A 22,119-nucleotide genomic window follows, 5' to 3' on the forward strand; every position below is an offset into this window, starting at 1 on the left:
AGGATTACAGGTCCTTCAGGGTCCTCCAGGAGGTTTACAGGTCCTTCAGGGTCCTTCAGGGTTCTCCAGGAGGATTACAGGTCCTTCAGGGTTCCCCAGGAGGATTACAGGTCCTTCAGGGTTCTCCAGGAGGTTTACAGGTCCTTCAGGGTTCTCCAGGAGGAGTACAGGTCCTTCAGGGTTCTCCAGGAGGATTACAGGTCCTTCAGGGTTCTCCAGGAGGACTAGGGTCCTTCAGGAGGACTAGGGTCCTTCAGGGTTCTCCAGGAGGATTACAGGTCCTTCAGGGTTCCCCAGGAGGATTACAGGTCCTTCAGGGTCCTTCAGGGTTCTCCAGGAGGTTTACAGGTCCTTCAGGGTTCTCCAGGAGGACTAGGGTCCTTCAGGGTCCTCTAGGACAGGGGTACTCAAGTAGAAATGATGAGGGGTCCAAATTTTTTTTTCAGTGACTCAAGGGGCCATTTATTGGGACCTTCAGGGTATCATAACATAACGTATGTATAACATTTACAACATTTTATAACATAACATTTCCTTTTTATTAAAAACAAAAATATTTCCTAAAATAAAAATATAATTTTAATTTGGGCATATATTAAAAAAAATAACTAAATAAAACAAAACATAACCCTATTCAAGATCAAAAAAAACAAAAAGCCTTCAGACAGCCCATTTTTGTGCTTTGTTTAACAAACTATTTCACATGAATGCACAAAGGCACAAAGGATGGACTGGTGAATTATACAGTGGTATGAAATGAGTTGAGGGTGAAGAAGCTTCAGGCGCTGAACTAGTCCCTTCTCTCTGCCCATCATAGATGGCGCCCCATCAGTAGCCACTGACACAATTTTCTTCACATCAATTCCTTTTTCATTCAGCACTGCCATTGTTGCATTGTAAATGTCTTCAGGGTCTGCCCAGAAAGGCTTCTGCCCAGCACATCTTCAATAAACTCTCTTTTGACTCATCAAAGTATCTCACAAATATCATCAACTGAGCTTTATCATTAGTGTCAGTGGATTCATCCACAGCAAGGGAAATGCACTCTGCATTTTTTATTCCATCACACAGCTGCTTTGCAACATCATCAGCCAGCATTTCAGTAGTCTGCATGCTGTGGAGTCAGACAGTGGGATTTGTTGAATTTTTGTTTTCATTTCATCTTTTTCTTTGCCTTCAAGCAACGTGTCCATCACGTCAATCATGCATTCTTTCACTACCTCTGAATCCGTGAATGGCTTCATGTGCTTAGCCAAAACCCACGCTACTCTAAAGGAGCACTGTGATGCCTTTTGCTGCTTTGTCACAGAAGTGTGGAGGAGGATTGATATGATGCTTTAAGAGCATTTAATTTTGTTGTTCTGATCTCGGAGTTTTGCGGAAATGTCTCTTCAAAATGCTTGTGTTTTGATTCGTAGTGTCGCTTCACATTGCTAAGTTTAATTGCCGGACAGACTCTTGACAGGAGAGTGCTGGACGGTGGTAGAAAGAACGCAAACCTTTCTGTCCACTCTGGTTGGAACAGCGGTTTTCGCTGTCCAGTTTTCTTTGGGGCAAATGTGGAGCCATTCTCCGGTCGGTTACATATGTTTATATACATATGTTATATACATATGTATATATACATATGTATTACGTGTGACTGACTGCTGCTGAGATGGACTGTCTGCCTCGAGTTTGGGAGGGCTGGAGCGGTCTGTGGGCTTGCTATCTGTTTATCTGTTTATCTGTTTATCTGTTTATCTGTTTATCTGTCTATCTGTTTATCTGTTTATCTGTTTATCTGTCTATCTGTTTATCTGTTTATCTGTTTATCTGGTCTATCTGTTTATCTGTCTATCTGTTATCAGGGTCTGTTTATCTGTTTATCTGTTTATCTGTTTATCTGTTTATCTGTCTATCTGTTTATCCTATCTGTTTATCTGTTTATCTGTCTATCTGTTATCTGTTCTGTTTATCTGTCTATCTGTTTATCTGGTTATCTGTCTATCTGTTTATCTGTTTATCTGTTTATCTGTCTATCTGTCTATCTGTCTATCTGTTTATCTGTCTATCTGTTTATCTGTTTATCTGTTTATCTGTCTATCTGTTTATCTGTCTATCTGTTTATCTGTCTATCTGTTTATCTGTCTATCTGTTTATCTGTCTATCTGTTTATCTGTTTATCTGTTTATCTGTTTATCTGTTTATCTGTCTATCTGTTATCTGTTTATCTGTTTATCTGTTTAATATCTGTCTATCTGTTTATCTGTCTTCTGTCTATCTGATCTGTTTATCTGTTTATCTGTATCTGTCTATCATCTGATCTGTTTATCTGTTTATGAGTTATCTGTCTAGTTATCTGTTTATCTGTTATGATCTGTCTATCTGTTTATCTGTTTATCTGTTTATCTGTCTATCTTCTATCTGTTTATCTGTTGATCTGTTGATCTGTTTATCTGTTTATCTGTCTATCTGTTTATCTGTTTATCTGTCTATCTGTCTATCTGTTTATCTGTTTATCTGTCTATCTGTCTATCTGTTTATCTGTTTATCTGTTTATCTGTCTATCTGTCTATCTGTCTATCTGTTTATCTGTTTATCTGTTTATCTGTTTATCTGTCTATCTGCATCTGTTTATCTGTCTATCTGTCTCCTATCTGTCCTGTCTATCTGTTTATCTGTCTATCTGTTTATCTGGGTTTATCTGTCTATCTGTCTATCTGTTTATCTGTTTATCTGTCTATCTGTCTATCTGTTTATCTGTCTATCTGTTTATCTGTCTATCTGTCTACCTGTTTTCTGTCTATCTGTCTATCTGTCTAAATATCTGTCTAGTTATCTGTCTATCTGTCTATCTGCTATCTGTCTATATCTGTTTAGGATCTGTCTTTATCTATCTGTTTATCTGTCTATCTGTCTATCTGTCTATCTGTTTATCTGTCTATCTGTTTATCTGTCTATCTGTCTATCTGTTTATCTGTTTATCTGTCTATCTGTCTATCTGTTTATCTGTTTATCTGTCTATCTGTCTATCTGTTTATCTGTTTATCTGTTTATCTGATCTGTTTATCTGTCTATCTGTCTATCTGTCTATCTGTTTATCTGTTATCTGTCTATCTGTCTATCTGTTTATCTGTCTATCTGTCTATCTGTCTATCTGTCTATCTGTCTATCTGTCTAATCTGTCTATCTGTCTATCTGTTTATCTGTTTATCTGTCTATCTGTCTATCTGTCTATCTGTCTATCTGTCTATCTGTTTATCTGTTTATCTGTCTATCTGTCTATCTGTCTATCTGTCTATCTGTTTATCTGTTTATCTGTCTATCTGTCTATCTGTCTATCTGTCTATCTGTCTAAATCACCAAACTAAAAGCAGTGCATCATGGGAAATGTAAAAAACCAAACTCAGTGACTCTGTAGCTCCATGATCTGTTAGTGAGTAGAATCCTTTAATCTGTTTAAATATATGTTTAAATATGATTATCCACTTAACATTAAGGCTGGTTACCATGACAACCACGCATACTGGAGGACACCAGTTAACACGGTCACTGGTTACAGTGGAACACCTGTGTGAACCCGGTAGAACCTTCAACATGCTGCTCTGTTTGTATTCAACGGTTAATGATCAGGAAGACAAATGTTCATGATGATGTCATCGTCTGTGATGATGTCATCGTCTGTGATGATGTCATCGTCTGTTTAATATCCAGAGGTTTGTAGACAAATACTGTTGACTGTAGCTCAGATAAAACCTCTCTAGTGGTTGTTTCTGCAGGACGGGACCAGTTCAGACTGGTTTCAGGAGGAGTGGGTGGAGCCACCGTCACCAAAGGGTCACGACCCAGCTCCCCCCCTCCTCCTGCCCCCCCGGGGGGGAGCAGACGTGGGAGACGAACAGACAGTGGTAGTTCCACAGCAGCAGCAGCAGCATCAGCAGCAGACTGCAGAGCACCAGGACCACCAGCAGGGGGACACGGGGGGACAGCGGGGGACAGCAGGAGACGCCACAGCTGACTGGTGGGGGAAGAGGAGGAGGAGGAGAAGGAGGAGGAGAGGAGGAGGAGGAGGAGCAGCAGCGGTGGAGCCACAAACAGAAACCTTTGAGTCCAGGTGGTTGGAGCTCAGATCTGATCTGAGATGAAGACATGATGCTGGAGGTCCTGGAGACCCTGGAGGTCCTGGAGGTCCTGGAGACCCTGGAGGAGACTGGAGGTCCTGGAGGTCCTGGAGGTCCTGGAGGTCCTTGTTGTTCAGCTGAAGCTCAGCTGGTCTCTGAAGATTAAAAACATAACTGATGGTAAAAGTCAGAAGTTTCATAATCCTCAGGGTCAGTGAGCAAGATACTGTATATCTATCTATATATCTATATCTATATATCTATAGATATATAGATATAGATATAGATAGATATCGATCTATATCTATCTATCTATCGATATAGATCTATATCTATCTATCTATAGATAGATATAGATATCTATCTATATCAATAGATATATATATCTTTATATATATATATCTTTATATATATATAGATATAAAGATATATCTATATATATATATATAGTATCTACTTTATATATATACAGCATGTTTCTGTAAATGTGAACAGATAGTTCTGAGAGTTTAATAAATATGTAATGTTACTTTACATAGTAAATATACATGTATATATACTAGTATATACATGTAAATATACATTTATATATACATGTATGTATACTAGTATATATACATGTATATTTACATGTATGTATACATGTATATTTACATGTATATATACATGTATATTTACATGTATATATACATGTATATATAAAAAAAACTAAAGTAAAATAAACTAGAATAAATTAAGCAAAATAAAAAGTAGTACAATAATACAATAAGAAAAAATAAAGTTAAAAGTTTAAATAAAACTCAATAAATTCCAAATTAAATGAAAAAGATAAAGTAAAATTAAACAAAATTAACAAAAATAAAAGAATCTCAAGAAAATAAAACAAAATAAAGTAAATAACAATAAAGTAAAACAAAATAACATTTAATAAGGCAGGGGAATAAAGATCAAACTAAATGAAATAAATAAAGTCCTAACACTACGTGTAATAATAATAGTATAATTATACATGTATCAGTATAATAATACTATAATTATACATGTATCAGTATAATAATACTATAATAATACATGTATCAGTATAATAATACTATAATAATACATGTATCAGTATAATAATACTATAATAATACATGTATCAGTATAATAATACTATAATAATACATGTATCAGTATAATAATACTATAATAATACATGTATCAGTATAATAATACTATAATAATACATGTATCAGTATAATAATAGTATAATAATACATGTATCAGTATAATAATACATGTATCAGTATAATAATACTATACATGTATCAGTATAATAATACTATAATAATACATGTATCAGTATAATAATACTATAATTATACATGTATCAGTATAATAATACTATAATAATACATGTGTCAGTATAATAATAGTATAATAATACTGTATCAGTATAATAATACTATAATAATACATGTATCAGTATAATAATAGTATAATAATACATGTATCAGTATAATAATAGTATAATAATACATGTATCAGTATAATAATACTATAATAATACATGTATCAGTATAATAATACTATAATAATACATGTATCAGTATAATAATACTATAATAATACATGTATCAGTATAATAATACTATAATAATACATGTATCAGTATAATAATACTATAATAATACATGTATCAGTATAATAATACTATAATAATACATGTGTCAGTATAATAATACTATAATAATACTGTATCAGTATAATAATACTATAATTATACATGTATCAGTATAATAATAGTATAATAATACATGTATCAGTATAATAATAGTATAATAATACATGTATCAGTATAATAATACTATAATTATACATGTATCAGTATAATAATACTATAATAATACATGTATCAGTATAATAATACTATAATAATACATGTATCAGTATAATAATACTATAATTATACATGTATCAGTATAATAATACTATAATAATACATGTATCAGTATAATAATAGTATAATAATACATGTATCAGTATAATAATACTATAATAATACATGTATCAGTATAATAATACTATAATAATACATGTATCAGTATAATAATACTATAATAATACATGTATCAGTATAATAATAGTATAATAATACTGTATCAGTATAATAATAGTATAATAATACTGTATCAGTATAATAATACTATAATAATACATGTATCAGTATAATAATAGTATCAGTATAATAATACTATAATAATACATGTATCAGTATAATAATACTATAATAATACATGTATCAGTATAATAATACTATAATAATACATGTATCAGTATAATAATACTATAATAATACATGTATCAGTATAATAATACTATAATAATACATGTATCAGTATAATAATACTATAATAATACATGTATCAGTAGTATTATTATTATTATTATTATTGTTATTATTATTATTATTATTATTATTATTATTATTATTATTATTATTATTATTACTGTTCATCTCATTGTCAGCTCTAGCGACACCGGGCGGTTACCAGGGCAACGGGCTGAAGGGCCTCCTCGTTACCATGGAAACCCCAGAGAGGTCCCCGGTGCAGAGCCGGTGCGGGGGGGCTACACCGACCCGAGCGGCCCTTCAGCCGCCTCACTGAGCCTGCTGCCGGCTGTGTTTACGACCCAGCGGCGCCAACAGCAGCGGAGCTACCGGAGCTAACGGAGCTAAGCTAACGGAGCTAACGGAGCTAGCCGAGGATGCTGGTTACCCAGAAGCCCCGGCGTTCATGGTTGTGAGGTCATTACCGACGGGGCCGCTCTCTGCTGCACCGTCTGCTGAGCCCGAACCGGAACCGGAACACACCGAGACCCGGCGGGGGGATGACGTCATCATGTGCCCACAAGGCCCTCACAGTCCACATATCAATATATTTATATTTAAATTTAAATATATATATAAATATAAATATGAATATGATATGAATATAAATATATATTTAAATATATTTATATTTAAATATATATTTATTATATATATATATATATATTTATTTATATAATATATATATATTTATATATATATATATTTATATATATATATATACATATATATTTATATATATATGTATATATATATAAATATATATATATTTATATAAATATATATACATAAATATATATATATAAATCTATATATATATATATATATATATGTAATTGTAAAATATCTGTAACCAATGCCATCAGTATGTTCTGCAACAATAAGGTTGTGAAGGTCTTGAGAGAGCTCTTTGCTTTTACCCATCATGAGATGTTTCTTGTGTGACACCTTGGTAATGAGACACCTTTTTATAGGCCATCAGTTGGGACTGAACCAGCTGATATTCATTTGCACTGACAAGGGGCAGGACTGCTTTCTAATCACTGATAGATTTCAGCTGCTGTCTTGGCTTTCCATGCCTTTTTGCACCTCCCTTTCTTCATGTGTTCAATACTTTTTCCATTTGATTACACATAACTTAATTTCTGAACTTATTTGTTTGGTTTTCTTTGTATGTATGGATTACTTGGGTTGTTACCGACATCTGGTGAAAACTTCATGTCAATAGCACCTTTAGAAATATATTTACTGAGAAAAATGGTGTTCAATACTTATTTTACCCGCTGTATATACATATATATTTATATATATATTTATATATATATGTACAGACATTTATTATTCATTAATGTTGAATGTTTTGGACAAAAGTGAGAAAAAACAGTTTAAACTGAAGTAAATATTCATTTATTACTGGAAACGTTTTCATTAGATGCTGTACACAAACTTTACAGTTCTGCAGGTTTAGTTAAGTTACACTCAACATTTACTTTATTATTACTAATATTTAGTACCTAATGTCTTCACAGCTGCGACTGGGTTCCTTTAGGGGACGTCTTCAGGACGCGGTGGGACCAGTTAGAGACACTGGTTGGTTGTCCTCCCAGTTAAACCAATGGAGCTTCATGACAAACTGTCCACGTGTCCAAGATCAAACCAACAGGAAGAACATTTAACTGACAGTTCAGGCCCACTGCTCAGGAGGTCAAAGGTCAAAGGTCGGTGGGCGAGGGGACACTCTTCTTCTACAGTTTCAGTGTTTCCCAGACACAAAGGTCTTCTACAGCTGATAACTGACCTCTGATCAGTTTACATGGATTATAGATTCAATAACAAACATCATCATCATCATCTGTACATCAGCAGGAGAAAAAAAACTCCCCAAACAGGAAGTTCAATCAGTGCTTTACATCCAAAAGAATCATGAAATCATTGAAACATGAAACGACATCACAGCACGATGTCACGCTATGACATCATCACATCAGGTGAGCTGCACCGAACGACATCACAGCACGATGTCACGCTATGACATCATCACATCAGGTGAGCTGCACCGAACGACATCACAGCACGATGTCACGCTATGACATCATCACATCAGGTGAGCTGCACCGAACGACATCACAGCACGATGTCACGCTATGACATCATCACATCAGGTGAGCTGCACCGAACGACATCACAGCACGATGTCACGCTATGACATCATCACATCAGGTGAGCTGCACGGACACGGATCAACTTGAACACTGGAGTTAGTGAAGTTTAAACTTTTCATTCAAAGTTTACTATTTAACAAAATAATGAAAAACAACAAAACAAAAACAAGTGATGACATCATCAACACTTTAAACTTCTATTAGTGTACATTTGAGTATATATATATTTAATGCTACACGTATATTTTACGTTAGAAAACCACGTTATCACACGTCTCCTGCTGCGTCTGGATCAGTTCTTACTTCAGTTTGTGGTCACTTTAGTTTATATCAGAACATTGTGAAATAAGAAGAACAAACCTTTCAGAGTAAAACATCCTGTTTATATTAAAACCTGGAGATCTGTGTTGTTCATGAATAATAATAATATTCACATAACTTCACAATAAAACACAAAAATCACAAAGAGTAAATATATAAAGAGACACAGTGAACCGAATATTACAGAATGAGGCTGAATGAGTCGGCAGCTTATCATTCATGTTCCTGGGTGGAGTATAATTCTAATATATAATATCAGCCTCTGGTTCCGTATTGAACTCTTATTGATTATTGATTGAATCCCAGCTGGTGCAGCTCACCAACATGTGAGACGTCACTGAGAACAAAGAGACGTTCTTCAGTAAATATTGAGTTTTGATCGTGTCCGTCTGCCCTGAGATAACCTGCAGAGATCAGTGAAGTGGGATGAAAACGCAAAACAAAAGGAAACTTTCTCTCTTTCTTAAACTCTACCACTTTAAATATGACCCGGGTACAATTATTATTATTATTATTATTATTATTATCATCAATATAAATACCAAGAATAAACACAAATTCATTTAATAAAATAGAGTAGAATTAAAATGACCTTTGAAAAATAATTTACTTTTAGATTCACAGCTAGCTGCAGTTAGCCATTTGAGCTACTTTGGCATTAGAATTAGCGTTAGCCTCATAAGCTCATAACTATATTTTAGGAGACAAACGTTTAGCCTCATCTGGTTCTTTAGCATTAGCATCAACGTTAGCTGTGTTTGTCTTGTGTTTATTAATGCTGTTAGTTATTTATTGTACAACAGTGTAGAACAACAAAATGCAGAAATGATAAATGATAGTTTCCATAAACTTTAGCCTGTTAGGCTTATCCAGTATTTAAAGGAACGTCCGGATAGAACCACTCATACAGTGATGGCGGCGGGAGGAAAGAGGAAGTCAGGTGACCTCGTATAAAGAGAGACGGACTCTGCAGGACGGGTCAAACAAACACAGGACTTTCACCCAGGAGACATCACAACTCAACGGTGACTTATCTGAAGTGAAGTACGTAGTTTAATGTACGTTACTCATCGTTTTATCAGAATGCTTCTTGTCTAAAATGTCTTTAAAGTTCCTGAAGACGTTTCTATGGTTCTCAGTGACGTTCTCAGTTTGATAAACGTTTCATACACATGAGTGTTTTTAAACAGAACAACCTGATTAATATGTAATTCATATCGAAACGTTAAAGAGACCTGTGAGAACCTCCTGACTCCAGAGGTTTACACATCAGCGTCTGTTATGGGGTCAAAGAGACAGCAGGGACTACATGTCCCATCAGGCTCTGGTGGAGGGTGACTACATGTCCCATCATGCCCTGGGGTTGTCAGGGGACGGTGGGTGGAGCCTCTGGTTCAGGGAGTATTTTCTAAGTCATAAATATTTATTATATGAAACATTTCAATTAAATACAAATTAAATGAAAAATATCTGAATCATGTTATTAAAATAAATAAATATAATGAGAAAAAAATGATTAAAATAATAAATAAAAATGAATTGATTTCACCACATGTATTTACTGGTCCTTTCAAAATAAATGTTAAACTTTGAAAAATTAAAATGAAACGTTATTGTTAAAATAAGAAAAACTGAAAGAAGTTCATTTTAAACGGATTCATTTAAAACATAAAGGACATCTAAATATATTAATGTAGAGATCTTTAAGTGTTAATGAATCCACATTTGACAATAATTAAACAGTTTCTGGGTTAAATATCTGGTTCTGATCTTCAGTGTAGTTTAACAACAACGTATTGTTTTCATGCAAAACAGAGAATTTAAATACTTTAACATCAGTATGAAGATAAATATTACAGTCCTGAACATAGATGTTATTATTTCATCTAATAAACATTAAATGTGAACAGAGGTTATTGTTTTGACCTTTCAGGACTTTTATATAGAAAGTAATTCAAACATAAAGAAAGATTTGATTCACATCTTATGATTAAATAAATAAGAAAGTAAAAATCTAAAAATGTGATTATTTCCTTCATAATAATAATCGTCATGCTGTTTATCGATTTGTTGCCTATATATTTAACATTTATAAGCAGTATAACACTTAATAAAGTGTTTATAACACAACAGATGGAGGACTTTATAATAACTGTGTATTAATGTGACTTCTGTCCACTTCCTCGGCCAGAGCTTTCAGCTGAAGCTCATGGCCTTCATCAGCAGACAGTGTGCTCGTCACCAGTGAAGAAGAAATACTCGTCAATACTTAATCAATCAATGAGACGTCCTCAGATCTGCTGAAATCCCTGTGTTATAAACATTTACTAATTCTTCTTATACTTTTCATAAATGATAAATGCATCACTTCTGCTCCTACATTACCCATGAGCCTCAGCTGCATGGTAAAGTACTTCCTGTCCCAGAGGCTTGGCCCACCTGCCACTCACTAACTAGTGATCAGGTCCCCAATCGACCGACGGGTTCCCGATCGATCAATAAGTTCCTGATCGATCAAAAGGTTCCCGATCGATCGGCAGGTGATCGTAGCGCCTCAGGAGCTCGAGTTACCGGCAGGACGACCGGAGTCAGAGGTGATCAATCAGTGAGACGGACAGGAAACCGTACAACATCAAAGACATTTACCAAAATAAAAGCTACAGTTCTTTCAAAATAAAAAGACCCTCTGGTTGGAGGAGGCTGCAAGCAGAGCAAGGCGAGAGAGTGTGTGTGTGTGTGTGTGCGCACAGTGGGTTTATGATGACAGATGGTGTGTGTGTGTGTGTGTGTGTGTGTGTGTGTGTGTGTGTGTGTGTCACAGTGTGATGCTGTCCTAAAGTCCTGATGCCATCATATTCTACTTCCTGTCTCAGAGGACGCTCAGTCCGTCCATCTGTGTGTGTGTGTGTGTGTGTGTGTGTGTGTGTGTGTGTGTGTGTGTGTGTGTGTGTGTGTGTGTGTGTGTGTGTGTGTGTGTGTGTGTGTGTGTGTGTGTGTGTGTGTATGTGCGTGTGTGTTTGGCTCAGCAGCAGCAGTGTAGCTCTCTCTCTCTCTCTCTCTCTCAGACGACGGTGCTGACGGAGGGATCTGATAGGTTGAGCTGGCCGGTGATGTCAGTCGGGTACGGCTGCAGAGAGAGCAGAGGAAACACACACACAGGTTATTCACACCTCCACACACACACATACACACACACACACACACACACACACACACACACACACACACACACACACACACACACACACACACACACACACACACACACACACACACACAGGAGCTCAGAGCCAAGATGGAGGTCTTCTGATTCTGATTTCACTGAACATATTGATTCTGATTAGGAACCTGATTGATTTATGTAGTTTATGTATCGTTGTAACTCAAATATTAATAGAACAGTAAACTGTGTGTGTGTGTGTGTGTAATAATAATAATCAATAACTCTGATCCAAACTAATCACACTCTTCTTTATTTTTAATAATCTGACTTTTATTTTTACGTGACATCTGCTGTTATTGATCTGTGTCCTTTACATTTCATTAATCAATAACATGTGATGTTATGGTATTTGTTAGGATGTTCCTGAATAAGATAAATATATCCGTATCTTTCACATTCATCATAATCAACGTCTGAATGTCAATAGATTAGCAGGAATATTGTCTTTTTCAGAATAAAAATAGATAATTTTCACCTTGTAAATGTAATAAATTCTCTTTTATTTTAGAAAAGTCCTTTAGTTTGTTATCAGGAGCCATAAACAGAAATATGAGAATAAGTATAAATACTACGCTTTAAAACCAGAATGTCTGGTCTTTGTGTTCTTCAGTATTTGAGACGACCCGCCCACTCAGAAGTTGATTTTAATTTATGTCTGTAACTTAAATAAAGTAACAAAACTTTTTTTAAACCAAAATATGATGTTTTACTGAACATAAACAAATTTTAAAAACTGCGTCTGTAATCCATCTCTTTAATAGTTTTTATTATAATAATAAAAATACATTGTTTATATTCTGATACAGTTCTTGTTTAACATGCATTTAATTAATATTCCACTAATATATTATACAGTTCTGAGATTCAGAGTGAGTTTTAACATGAACGCACACGAGTGATACGTCAATATTTATATCATGAGGTATGTATTATTAGTTATTTATTATTAGTTATTTATCATTAGTTATTTATTATTATGAGTTATTTATTATTATTTATTTATTATTAGTTAATTATTTATTATTAGTTATTTATTGTTAGTTAATTATTAGTGAGTTATTTATTATCAGTTAGTTATCAGCTGCAGTTTAACTCGTTAATTATTAACTTTTAATTGATTTTGTTTTAAGCTGTAAAAATGAAATGTGAACCTGTATGAAGTTGATCGGTGTAGTGGGCTGAATGGTTTTAGGTTCTAAAGAGGTCACTTGTAGTAACATCCTCTGAACTAAATGATCGACAGAGACCCGATCAGACGGATTGACCAGGACATCGGAGCACAGAGAGAAGGACACAACGTCTCCGTCACACGCTCCACCCTCAGAGCTCCACCCTCAGAGCAGCTCCACCCTCAGAGCTCCACCCTCAGAGCAGCTCCACCCTCAGAGCTCCACCCTCAGAGCAGCTCCACCCTCAGAGCAGCTCCACCCTCAGAGCAGCTCCACCCTCAGAGCTCCACCCTCAGAGCAGCTCCACCCTCAGAGCTCCACCCTCAGAGCAGCTCCACCCTCAGAGTAGCGCCATCAGGGCTCCGCTCCATTGGGAGTCCCTTCACTTCATCAAACAAAGAGGAGTCACATCTTTAAACAGAGCGTCTGTCCTCTGCTGAGGAGGACGACTGTTTTAAGAAAGCGTGGAGACATTTGGACTTCCTGAGGTTAAAGGAGACAAAGTCCTGTTTGTCTTCAGACTGAAGCTGAAAAGAAGAACGTGAAGGTTAAAGGTCCACGATGAGGAGCAGCAGAGACATCAGGACGTTTAGCAGAGACGTCAGTGTCTCCGGCTGGACAGGAAACAGGTAGAGGACAGGTAGAGGACAGATAGAGGTCAGATAGAGGACAGATAGAGGACAGATAGAGGACAGATAGAGGACAGATAGAGGTGAGATAGAGGACAGATAGAGGTGAGATAGAGGACAGATAGAGGACAGATAGAGGACAGATAGAGGACAGATAGAGGTGAGATAGAGGACAGATAGAGGACAGATAGAGGACAGATAGAGGACAGATAGAGGTGAGATAGAGGACAGGTAGAGGACAGATAGAGGTCAGATAGAGGTCAGATAGAGGACAGATAGAGGACAGATAGAGGTGAGATAGAGGACAGATAGAGGACAGATAGAGGTGAGATAGAGGTGAGATAGAGGTGAGATAGAGGACAGATAGAGGACAGATAGAGGACAGATAGAGGACAGATAGAGGACAGATAGAGGACAGATAGAGGTGAGATAGAGGACAGGTAGAGGACAGATAGAGGTGAGATAGAGGACAGGTAGAGGTGAGATAGAGGACAGATAGAGGACAGATAGAGGTCAGGTAGAGGACAGGTAGAGGAATAAAAACCCTCTGAAGAAGTTTGAGGGACGATTCGTCAACAGTGATGATGAGGAGACAGGAGAGGAAGGAGGAGAGGACACAGAGGACGACAGGACAGACAGGACGGAGACCAAAGACAGGACAGACAGACAGGACAGGACAGACAGACAGGACAGACAGACAGGACAGGACAGACAGGACAGGACAGGACAGGACAGGACAGGACAGACAGGACAGGACAGACAGGACAGGACAGACAGGACAGGACAGACAGATAGGACAGACAGACAGACAGACAGACAGACAGACAGGACAGACAGACAGACAGACAGACAGGACAGACAGACAGACAGACAGGACAGGACAGACAGACAGGACGAAGACAGACAGGACGAAGACAGACAGGACAGGACAGACAGAACAGACAGGACAGGACAGACAACAGGACAGACAGGACAGACAACAGGACAGACAGGACAGGACAGACAACAGGACACAAACAGAGGAGGGACCACACAGTCTGACACTCTTCACTTCTCCTTTGCAAGAGGACGACTCTGACGGAAACCAGAACCCTGATAGAACCAAACACTGTCTGTCTGACTGTCTGTCTGTCTGTCTGTCTGTCTGTCTGTCTGTCTGTCTGACTGTCTGTCTGTCTGACTGTCTGACTGTCTGTCTGTCTGTCTGTCTGACTGTCTGTCTGTCTGACTGTCTGACTGTCTGTCTGTCTGTCTGTCTGTCTGTCTGTCTGACTGTGGCACATATGAGCTGATGGAGGCGGGAAGATAAATACTATAAGATAGGTGGCCATGATGAGTAAGCAAGGAGAAGATGGAGAGGAGGAGAGTAGAGAAGGAGAGGAGAGGAGGATGAAAGGAGGAGGAGGAGGAGGTCTTCATCTCCTTACCGTGGCGTCCCCGGAGGCCCTACGGCGTTGGAGGTCGGAGGTCGTAGTGATGGACCTAAAAGAGGTTTGGGACTCGGGCTCTGCTCTACTTTTCCTATCCTACAATAAACAATACGATAGGTGCACACACACACACACACACACATTAACACACAGCAGCTACACACACACACACACACACACACACACACACACACACACACACATTAACACACAGCAGCACACACACACACACACACACACACACACACACACACACACATTAACACACAGCAGCTACACACACACACACACACACATTAACACACAGCAGCTACACACACACACACACACACACACACACACACACATTAACACACAGCAGCTACGCACACACACACACACACACACATTAACACACAGCAGCTACACACACACTGCAGTACTTACACCTCTGAGTGTGAACTACCAGGTACCGACATGTACGATCATAAAGTTTAATGCAGTATTTTGTAACATGATGTTGTTTAATGTAACATGATGTACTACAATGTAGTATAATATAGTGTTATATAGTGTTATGTAGTGTAGTATAATATAGTGTATGTATAGTATAATATAGTGTTATGTAGTGTAGTATAATATAGTGTTATTATGTGTTTATGTAGTGTAGTATAATATAGTGTTATGTAGTGTTATGTAGTGTAGTATAATATAGTGTTATGTAGTGTTATGTAGTGTAGTATAATATAGTGTTATGTAGTGTAGTATAATATAGTGTGATGTAGTGTAGTATAATATAGTGTTATGTAGTGTAGTATAATATAGTGTTATGTAGTGTAGTATAATATAGTGTTGTGTAGTGTAGTATAATATAGTGTAGTGTAGTAGTAAGTATAATATAGTGTTGTGTAGTGTAGTATAATAAGGTGTTGTGTAGTGTAGTATAATATAGTGTTGTGTAGTGTTGTGTAGTGTAGTATAATAAGGTGTTGTGTAGTGTAGTATAATATAGTGTTGTGTAGTGTAGTATAATAAGGTGTTGTGTAGTGTAGTATAATATAGTGTTATGTAGTGTAGTATAATATAGTGTTGTGTAGTGTAGTATAATAAGGTGTTGTGTAGTGTAGTATAATAAGGTGTTGTGTAGTGTAGTATAATAAGGTGTTGTGTAGTGTAGTATAATGTGTAATATAGTTTAGTGTACAGTACAGTTGAAGTACATACAAATAGTAATCTAATGTGATGTAATATATTCTAATAGCAACATTTCTCTCCTGCTGTGGGGCAGCAGGAGTTTGAGTATGTTAGCAGAAGGCTAAGCTAAGCTAAGCTAAACTATTAGCAACACTGACTGTAGCCTTGAATCACCATTATCTCTACAGGTTAACCAGTGATCACGGGCTGCACAGTGTGTCTGCAGACTGCTTTGTGTTCCAGATGACAGGATTGTTCAGTAAAAACAGTTTTTCTCTGTTTTACTGTCGACAGCCACAAACACACAAACACAACAGGAAGTACATCGCATGAAGCGGGGGGGGGGGGGGTGATGTCATCAGGTCATTATACCAACACAGTGCTGCTATAATGTCATATCACCTAGTGTGTGTGTGTGTTTAACAGGAAACAGAGGGGGGGTAGCACATGGATGATACAGACATCATCAGTTTGACCTTTGACCCCTCCCAGTGGACAGGTCACATCAGGACTGGGTATCAAACTTTAACCACTTTATTACAGTTATTAATCATAAGTCTGATGTTTTTCTATATTTTCCTCACTGACATCAAATCCCATGAAATCACCAACAACGTTTTAAATATTTGAATATTTAAAGGGACGTTACATTAATTCTACTTCCTGTCTGCGGCTCTCAGCTCCAAACTCAAAGGTTCCTACTGAAGAATTCATATTTAAAAACACAAATATGAATTTTAACTTTAAAGGTTTGATGTGTAACTTTTATGATTCCTCTGTTGACGTATTTTATTCTAATGAGTATAATTATTATACTCATTATTGTATATTTGTTTGATGCTACATATGGGACTTGATGATGAGAGGAAAAGAACAGAACAGTTTATGTTAAAAACATCTTTAACTAAATCAATAAAACACATTGATCATGGATTATGACCGTTTCACAGAGATATTAAACCTTAAGTCAGCGGTGACGGAGCGATGGAAGACTTTGATCAGTGATCACATGACAAATATATAAAAAACATTGTCGCCCTGCAGCAGAGAAACACTAACAACAAACAACTGAAACATGTCTGCATTATTCACATCTGTTGGGCAGCAGCTAATCTAAAATACCAAAAGTACCAAAAGTACCACCGTAACCCTCCTAAATACCACCTTAACATTCTAAAATACCACCTTTACCCTCCTAAATACCACCTTTACCCTCCTAAATACCACCTTAACCCTCTAAAATACCACCTTAAAATTCTAATACCACCTTAACATTCAAAAGTACCACCTTAACCCTCTAAAGTACCACCTTAACCCTCCTCATTACCACCTTAACCCTCTAAAATACCACCTTAACATTCTAAAATACCACCTTAACCCTCCTAAATACCACCTTAACCCTCTAAATTACTAGTTTAACATTCTAAAATACCACCTTAACATTCTAAAATACCACCTTAACCCTCCTAAATACCACCTTAACCCTCTAAAATCCAAAGATGATTTAATTATAACGCGACTCTGTAACATTAAAGGAAACATGAAGAAACTACCACTGTTTGTTATGCAGAGTATTAAAGATGAGTATTAATACACAACCTTTCAACCCTGGATGGTATTTTACATTAAGACTCATATTCTTTTCTTTTTCTTCATATTTAATGAGCCGACAACTCTCATTAAAACTGTAGAAGAAGAAAAGACGACGATGAGACGATAAAAACTGGAATGAAATAAACGATTAATTATTCACATAATAAATAACATTTGACTTCTAAGTATTTCATACTACTACTATCACTACTACGTTGTACTTGTATCTTATACCACAGCTACATTGTACTTTTATCTCATACTACTACAATGTTGTACTTGTTTCTCAAACTACTGTGTTTTACTTGTATCTCATACTACTATGTTGTACTTGTATCTTATACTACTACGTTGTACTTGTATCTTATACTACTACGTTGTACTTGTATCTTATACTACTACGTTGTACTCTGTGTGTTCTCCACTGATCTCAGCCAACAACAGAAACACATTAAAGTTGAATGAGTTTCTGAGCTGATTCTTGTTCGTCCAGCAGATCTGAGATCAGTGAGATCAGCTGTCTCATGAATATTAATGAGACCATGTGATGTTTGTATATACGTGCTCTCTGGAGAACCGAACACATCTGGAGTCTCTGCATGTTTGACGTCTGTAGGTTACGATGTAACCCTGGCTCTCGAGGGACGGCGTTCATGTTTACTTCCTGTTTCAGGTTATTTATTGTTTTATTTCTATTGTTTTATTGTTTCTGTTTCTGTGTTTCTGTGTTTTTCTTTGAATAATAAATAAAGATGTTTCTACATTCTCTCTTTCTCTGCTGTTTATCTGAAAGTGAAAAAGGGATTTTCATTGAAGTCACTTAAACTCTTTTGTTTTTTTAGATTTATGTCACGAAGACCAAATTCATCCCAATATATTTGTTTTTATAAACTATGAATAAACATAAGTAGTGAACAGGATGCTTTGATGTTTTCCCTGAGGTTCTTTTAGAAACAATCTTTTTATATTTACATCCTCGTTATGTTTCTCTGCTGCTGAATCCTAAATATTCATGTTTCCAGAGTTTAAGAGGTTCAATCTTAAATAATGAACAATAACTCGTTTGTAACATTCTGCTTCTTTAACCTTCACATCTGGTTTCATGTCCACACAATGAAGAGGTTAAAACATAATAAGCTAATGCTAACTAATGCTAACTGCTGGATCGCTACGACGGATGGCCTCCATCCTTTAGCCTTTAGCCTCCATCCTTTAGCCTCCATCCTTTAGCCTTTATCCTCCATCCTTTAGCCTTTAGCCTCCATCCTTTAGCCTTTAGCCTCCATCCTTTAGCCTTTAGCCTCCATCCTTTAACCTTTAGCCTCCATCCTTTAGCCTTTAGCCTCCATCCTTTAGCCTTTAGCCTCCATCCTTTAGCCTCCATCCTTTAGCCTCCATCCTTTAACCTTTAGCCTCCATCCTTTAACCTTTAGCCTCCATCCTTTAGCCTCCATCCTTTAGCCTCCATCCTTTAGCCTTTAGCCTCCATCCTTTAACCTTTAACCTTTAGCCTCCATCCTTTAGCCTCCATCCTTTAACCTTTAACCTTTAGCCTCCACCCTTTAACCTTTAGCCTCCACCCTTTAACCTTTAGCCCCCATCCTTTAACCTTTAGCCTTTAGCCTCCATCCTTTATCCTCCACCCTTTAACCTTTAGCCTTAAGCCTCCATCCGTTAGCCTCCATCGTTTAACCTTTAGCCTTTATCCTCCATCCTTTATCCTCCATCCTTTATCCTCCATCCTTTATCCTCCACCCTTTAACCTTTAGCCTTTATCCTCCATCCTTTATCCTCCATCCTTTATCCTCCATCCTTTAGCCTACATCCTTTAGCCTCCATCCTTTATCCTCCATCCTTTATCCTTTAGCCTCCATCATTTAACCTTTAACCTTTAGCCTCCACCCTTTAGCCTCCATCCTTTAGCCTTTAGCCTCCACCCTTTAGCCTTTAGCCTCCATCCTTTAGCCTTTAGCCTCCATCCTTTAGCCTCCACCCTTTAGCCTCCACCCTTTATCCTCCATCCTTTAGCCTCCACCCTTTAGCCTTTAGCCTCCACCCTTTAGCCTCCATCATTTAGCCTCCACCCTTTAGCCTTTAGCCTCCACCCTTTAGTCTTTAGCCTCCATCCTTTAGCCTTTAGCCTCCATCCTTTAGCCTCCATCCTTTAACCTTTAACCTTTAGCCTCCATCCTTTAGCCTCCATCCTTTAACCTTTAGCCTCCACCCTTTAGCCTCCATCCTTTAGCCTTTAGCCTCCATCCTTTAGCCTCCACCCTTTATCCTCCATCCTTTAGCCTCCATCATTTAACCTTTAACCTTTAGCCTCCACCCTTTAGCCTCCATCCTTTAGCCTCCACCCTTTAGCCTCCACCCTTTAGCCTTTAGCCTCCACCCTTTAGCCTTTAGCTCGTCCCTTTGATCTACAGCTTCATGTTAAATTAAGAAGTAAAGTCAGGTTCCCTAAACGTCCTCTAAAGACATTAAACACGATGTTATGACATCACAAGAAGCTCAATAAATACAAACAGATTATTGATTATTGGTTCAAACATGTTGTTCCTGTAAACTAAAATAAAGCAATACATAAAATAATTCATAAGGAAACACAGAAAAGAATACGAGCATAAAGTAGAACTGATTAGGTTACAATCACTGTACACAGTTAGAGTAGAGTAGAGTAGAGTACATAAGAGTAGAGTAGAGTAGAGTAGAGTAGAGTAGAGTAGAGTACATAAGAGTAGAGTAGAGTAGATAAGAGTAGAGTAGAGTAATGTAGAGTAGAGTAGAGTACATAAGAGTAGAGTAGAGTAATGTAGAGTAGAGTAGAGTACATAAGAGTAGAGAGAGTAGAGTAGAGTACATAAGAGTAGAGTAGAGTAGAGTAGAGTAATGTAGAGTAGAGTAGAGTAGAGTAGAGTAGAGTAGAGTAGAGTAGAGTAGAGTAATGTAGAGTAGAGTACATAAGAGTAGAGTAGAGTAGAGTATACTAGAGTATACTAGAGTAGAGTAGAGTATACTAGAGTAGAGTAGAGTAGAGTAGAATAGAGTAGAGTATACTAGAGTAGAGTAGAGTAGAGTATACTAGAGTAGAGTAGAGTAGACTAGAGTAGAGTAGAGTATACTAGAGTATACTAGAGTAGAGTATACTAGAGTAGAGTAGAGTATACTAGAGTAGAGTAGAGTATACTAGAGTATACTAGAGTAGAGTAGAGTAGAGTATACTAGAGTAGAGTATACTAGAGTATACTAGAGTAGAGTAGAGTAGAGTAGAGTATACTAGAGTATACTAGAGTAGAGTAGAGTAGAGTAGAATAGAGTAGAGTAGAGTAGAGTATACTAGAGTAGAGTAGAATAGAGTAGAGTAGAGTAGAGTATACTAGAGTATACTAGAGTAGAGTAGAGTAGAGTATACTAGAGTATACTAGAGTAGAGTAGAGTAGAATAGAGTAGAGTAGAGTATACTAGAGTATACTAGAGTAGAGTAGAATAGAGTAGAGTAGAGTAGAGTAGAATAGAGTAGAGTAGAGTATACTAGAGTAGAGTAGAGTAGAGTAGAGTAGAGCAGAGTAGAGTAGAGTATACTAGAGTAGAGTAGAGTAGAGTATACTAGAGTAGAGTAGAGTAGAGTATACTAGAGTAGAGTAGAGTAGAGTAGAGTAGAGTATACTAGAGTAGAGTAGAGCAGAGTAGAGTAGAGTATACTAGAGTAGAGCAGAGTAGAGTAGAGCAGAGTAGAGTAGAGTAGAGTACACTAGAGTAGAGTAGAGTAGAGTATACTAGAGTAGAGTAGAGTAGAGTATACTAGAGTAGAGTAGAGTAGAGTATACTAGAGTAGAGTAGAGTAGAGTAGAGTATACTAGAGTAGAGTAGAGTAGAGTATACTAGAGTAGAGTAGAGTAGAGTATACTAGAGTAGAGTAGAGTAGAGTAGGGTAGAGTAGAGTAT

At 36.9% G+C, this 22,119-nt stretch overlaps 1 protein-coding gene across 1 annotated transcript in view; it reads right to left on the reverse strand.

Moving 5' to 3' along the window:
• Window positions 1–12,018: 12,018 nt before the first annotated feature.
• The window catches only part of LOC129101168 (glutamate receptor ionotropic, NMDA 1-like), a 39,649-nt gene continuing 29,548 nt past the window's right edge, over window positions 12,019–22,119 (reverse strand). The window contains exons 19-20 of the mRNA XM_054610839.1: window positions 15,406–15,504; window positions 12,019–12,084 (exon numbers count right to left, since the gene is read on the reverse strand). Coding sequence (XP_054466814.1) covers window positions 12,019–12,084; window positions 15,406–15,504 — 165 coding nt within the window. The remainder of the gene's footprint in view (window positions 12,085–15,405; window positions 15,505–22,119) is intronic.

Source organism: Anoplopoma fimbria, chromosome 13 (genome assembly GCF_027596085.1).
Source record: "Anoplopoma fimbria isolate UVic2021 breed Golden Eagle Sablefish chromosome 13, Afim_UVic_2022, whole genome shotgun sequence".
NCBI lineage: Eukaryota > Metazoa > Chordata > Actinopteri > Perciformes > Anoplopomatidae > Anoplopoma > Anoplopoma fimbria.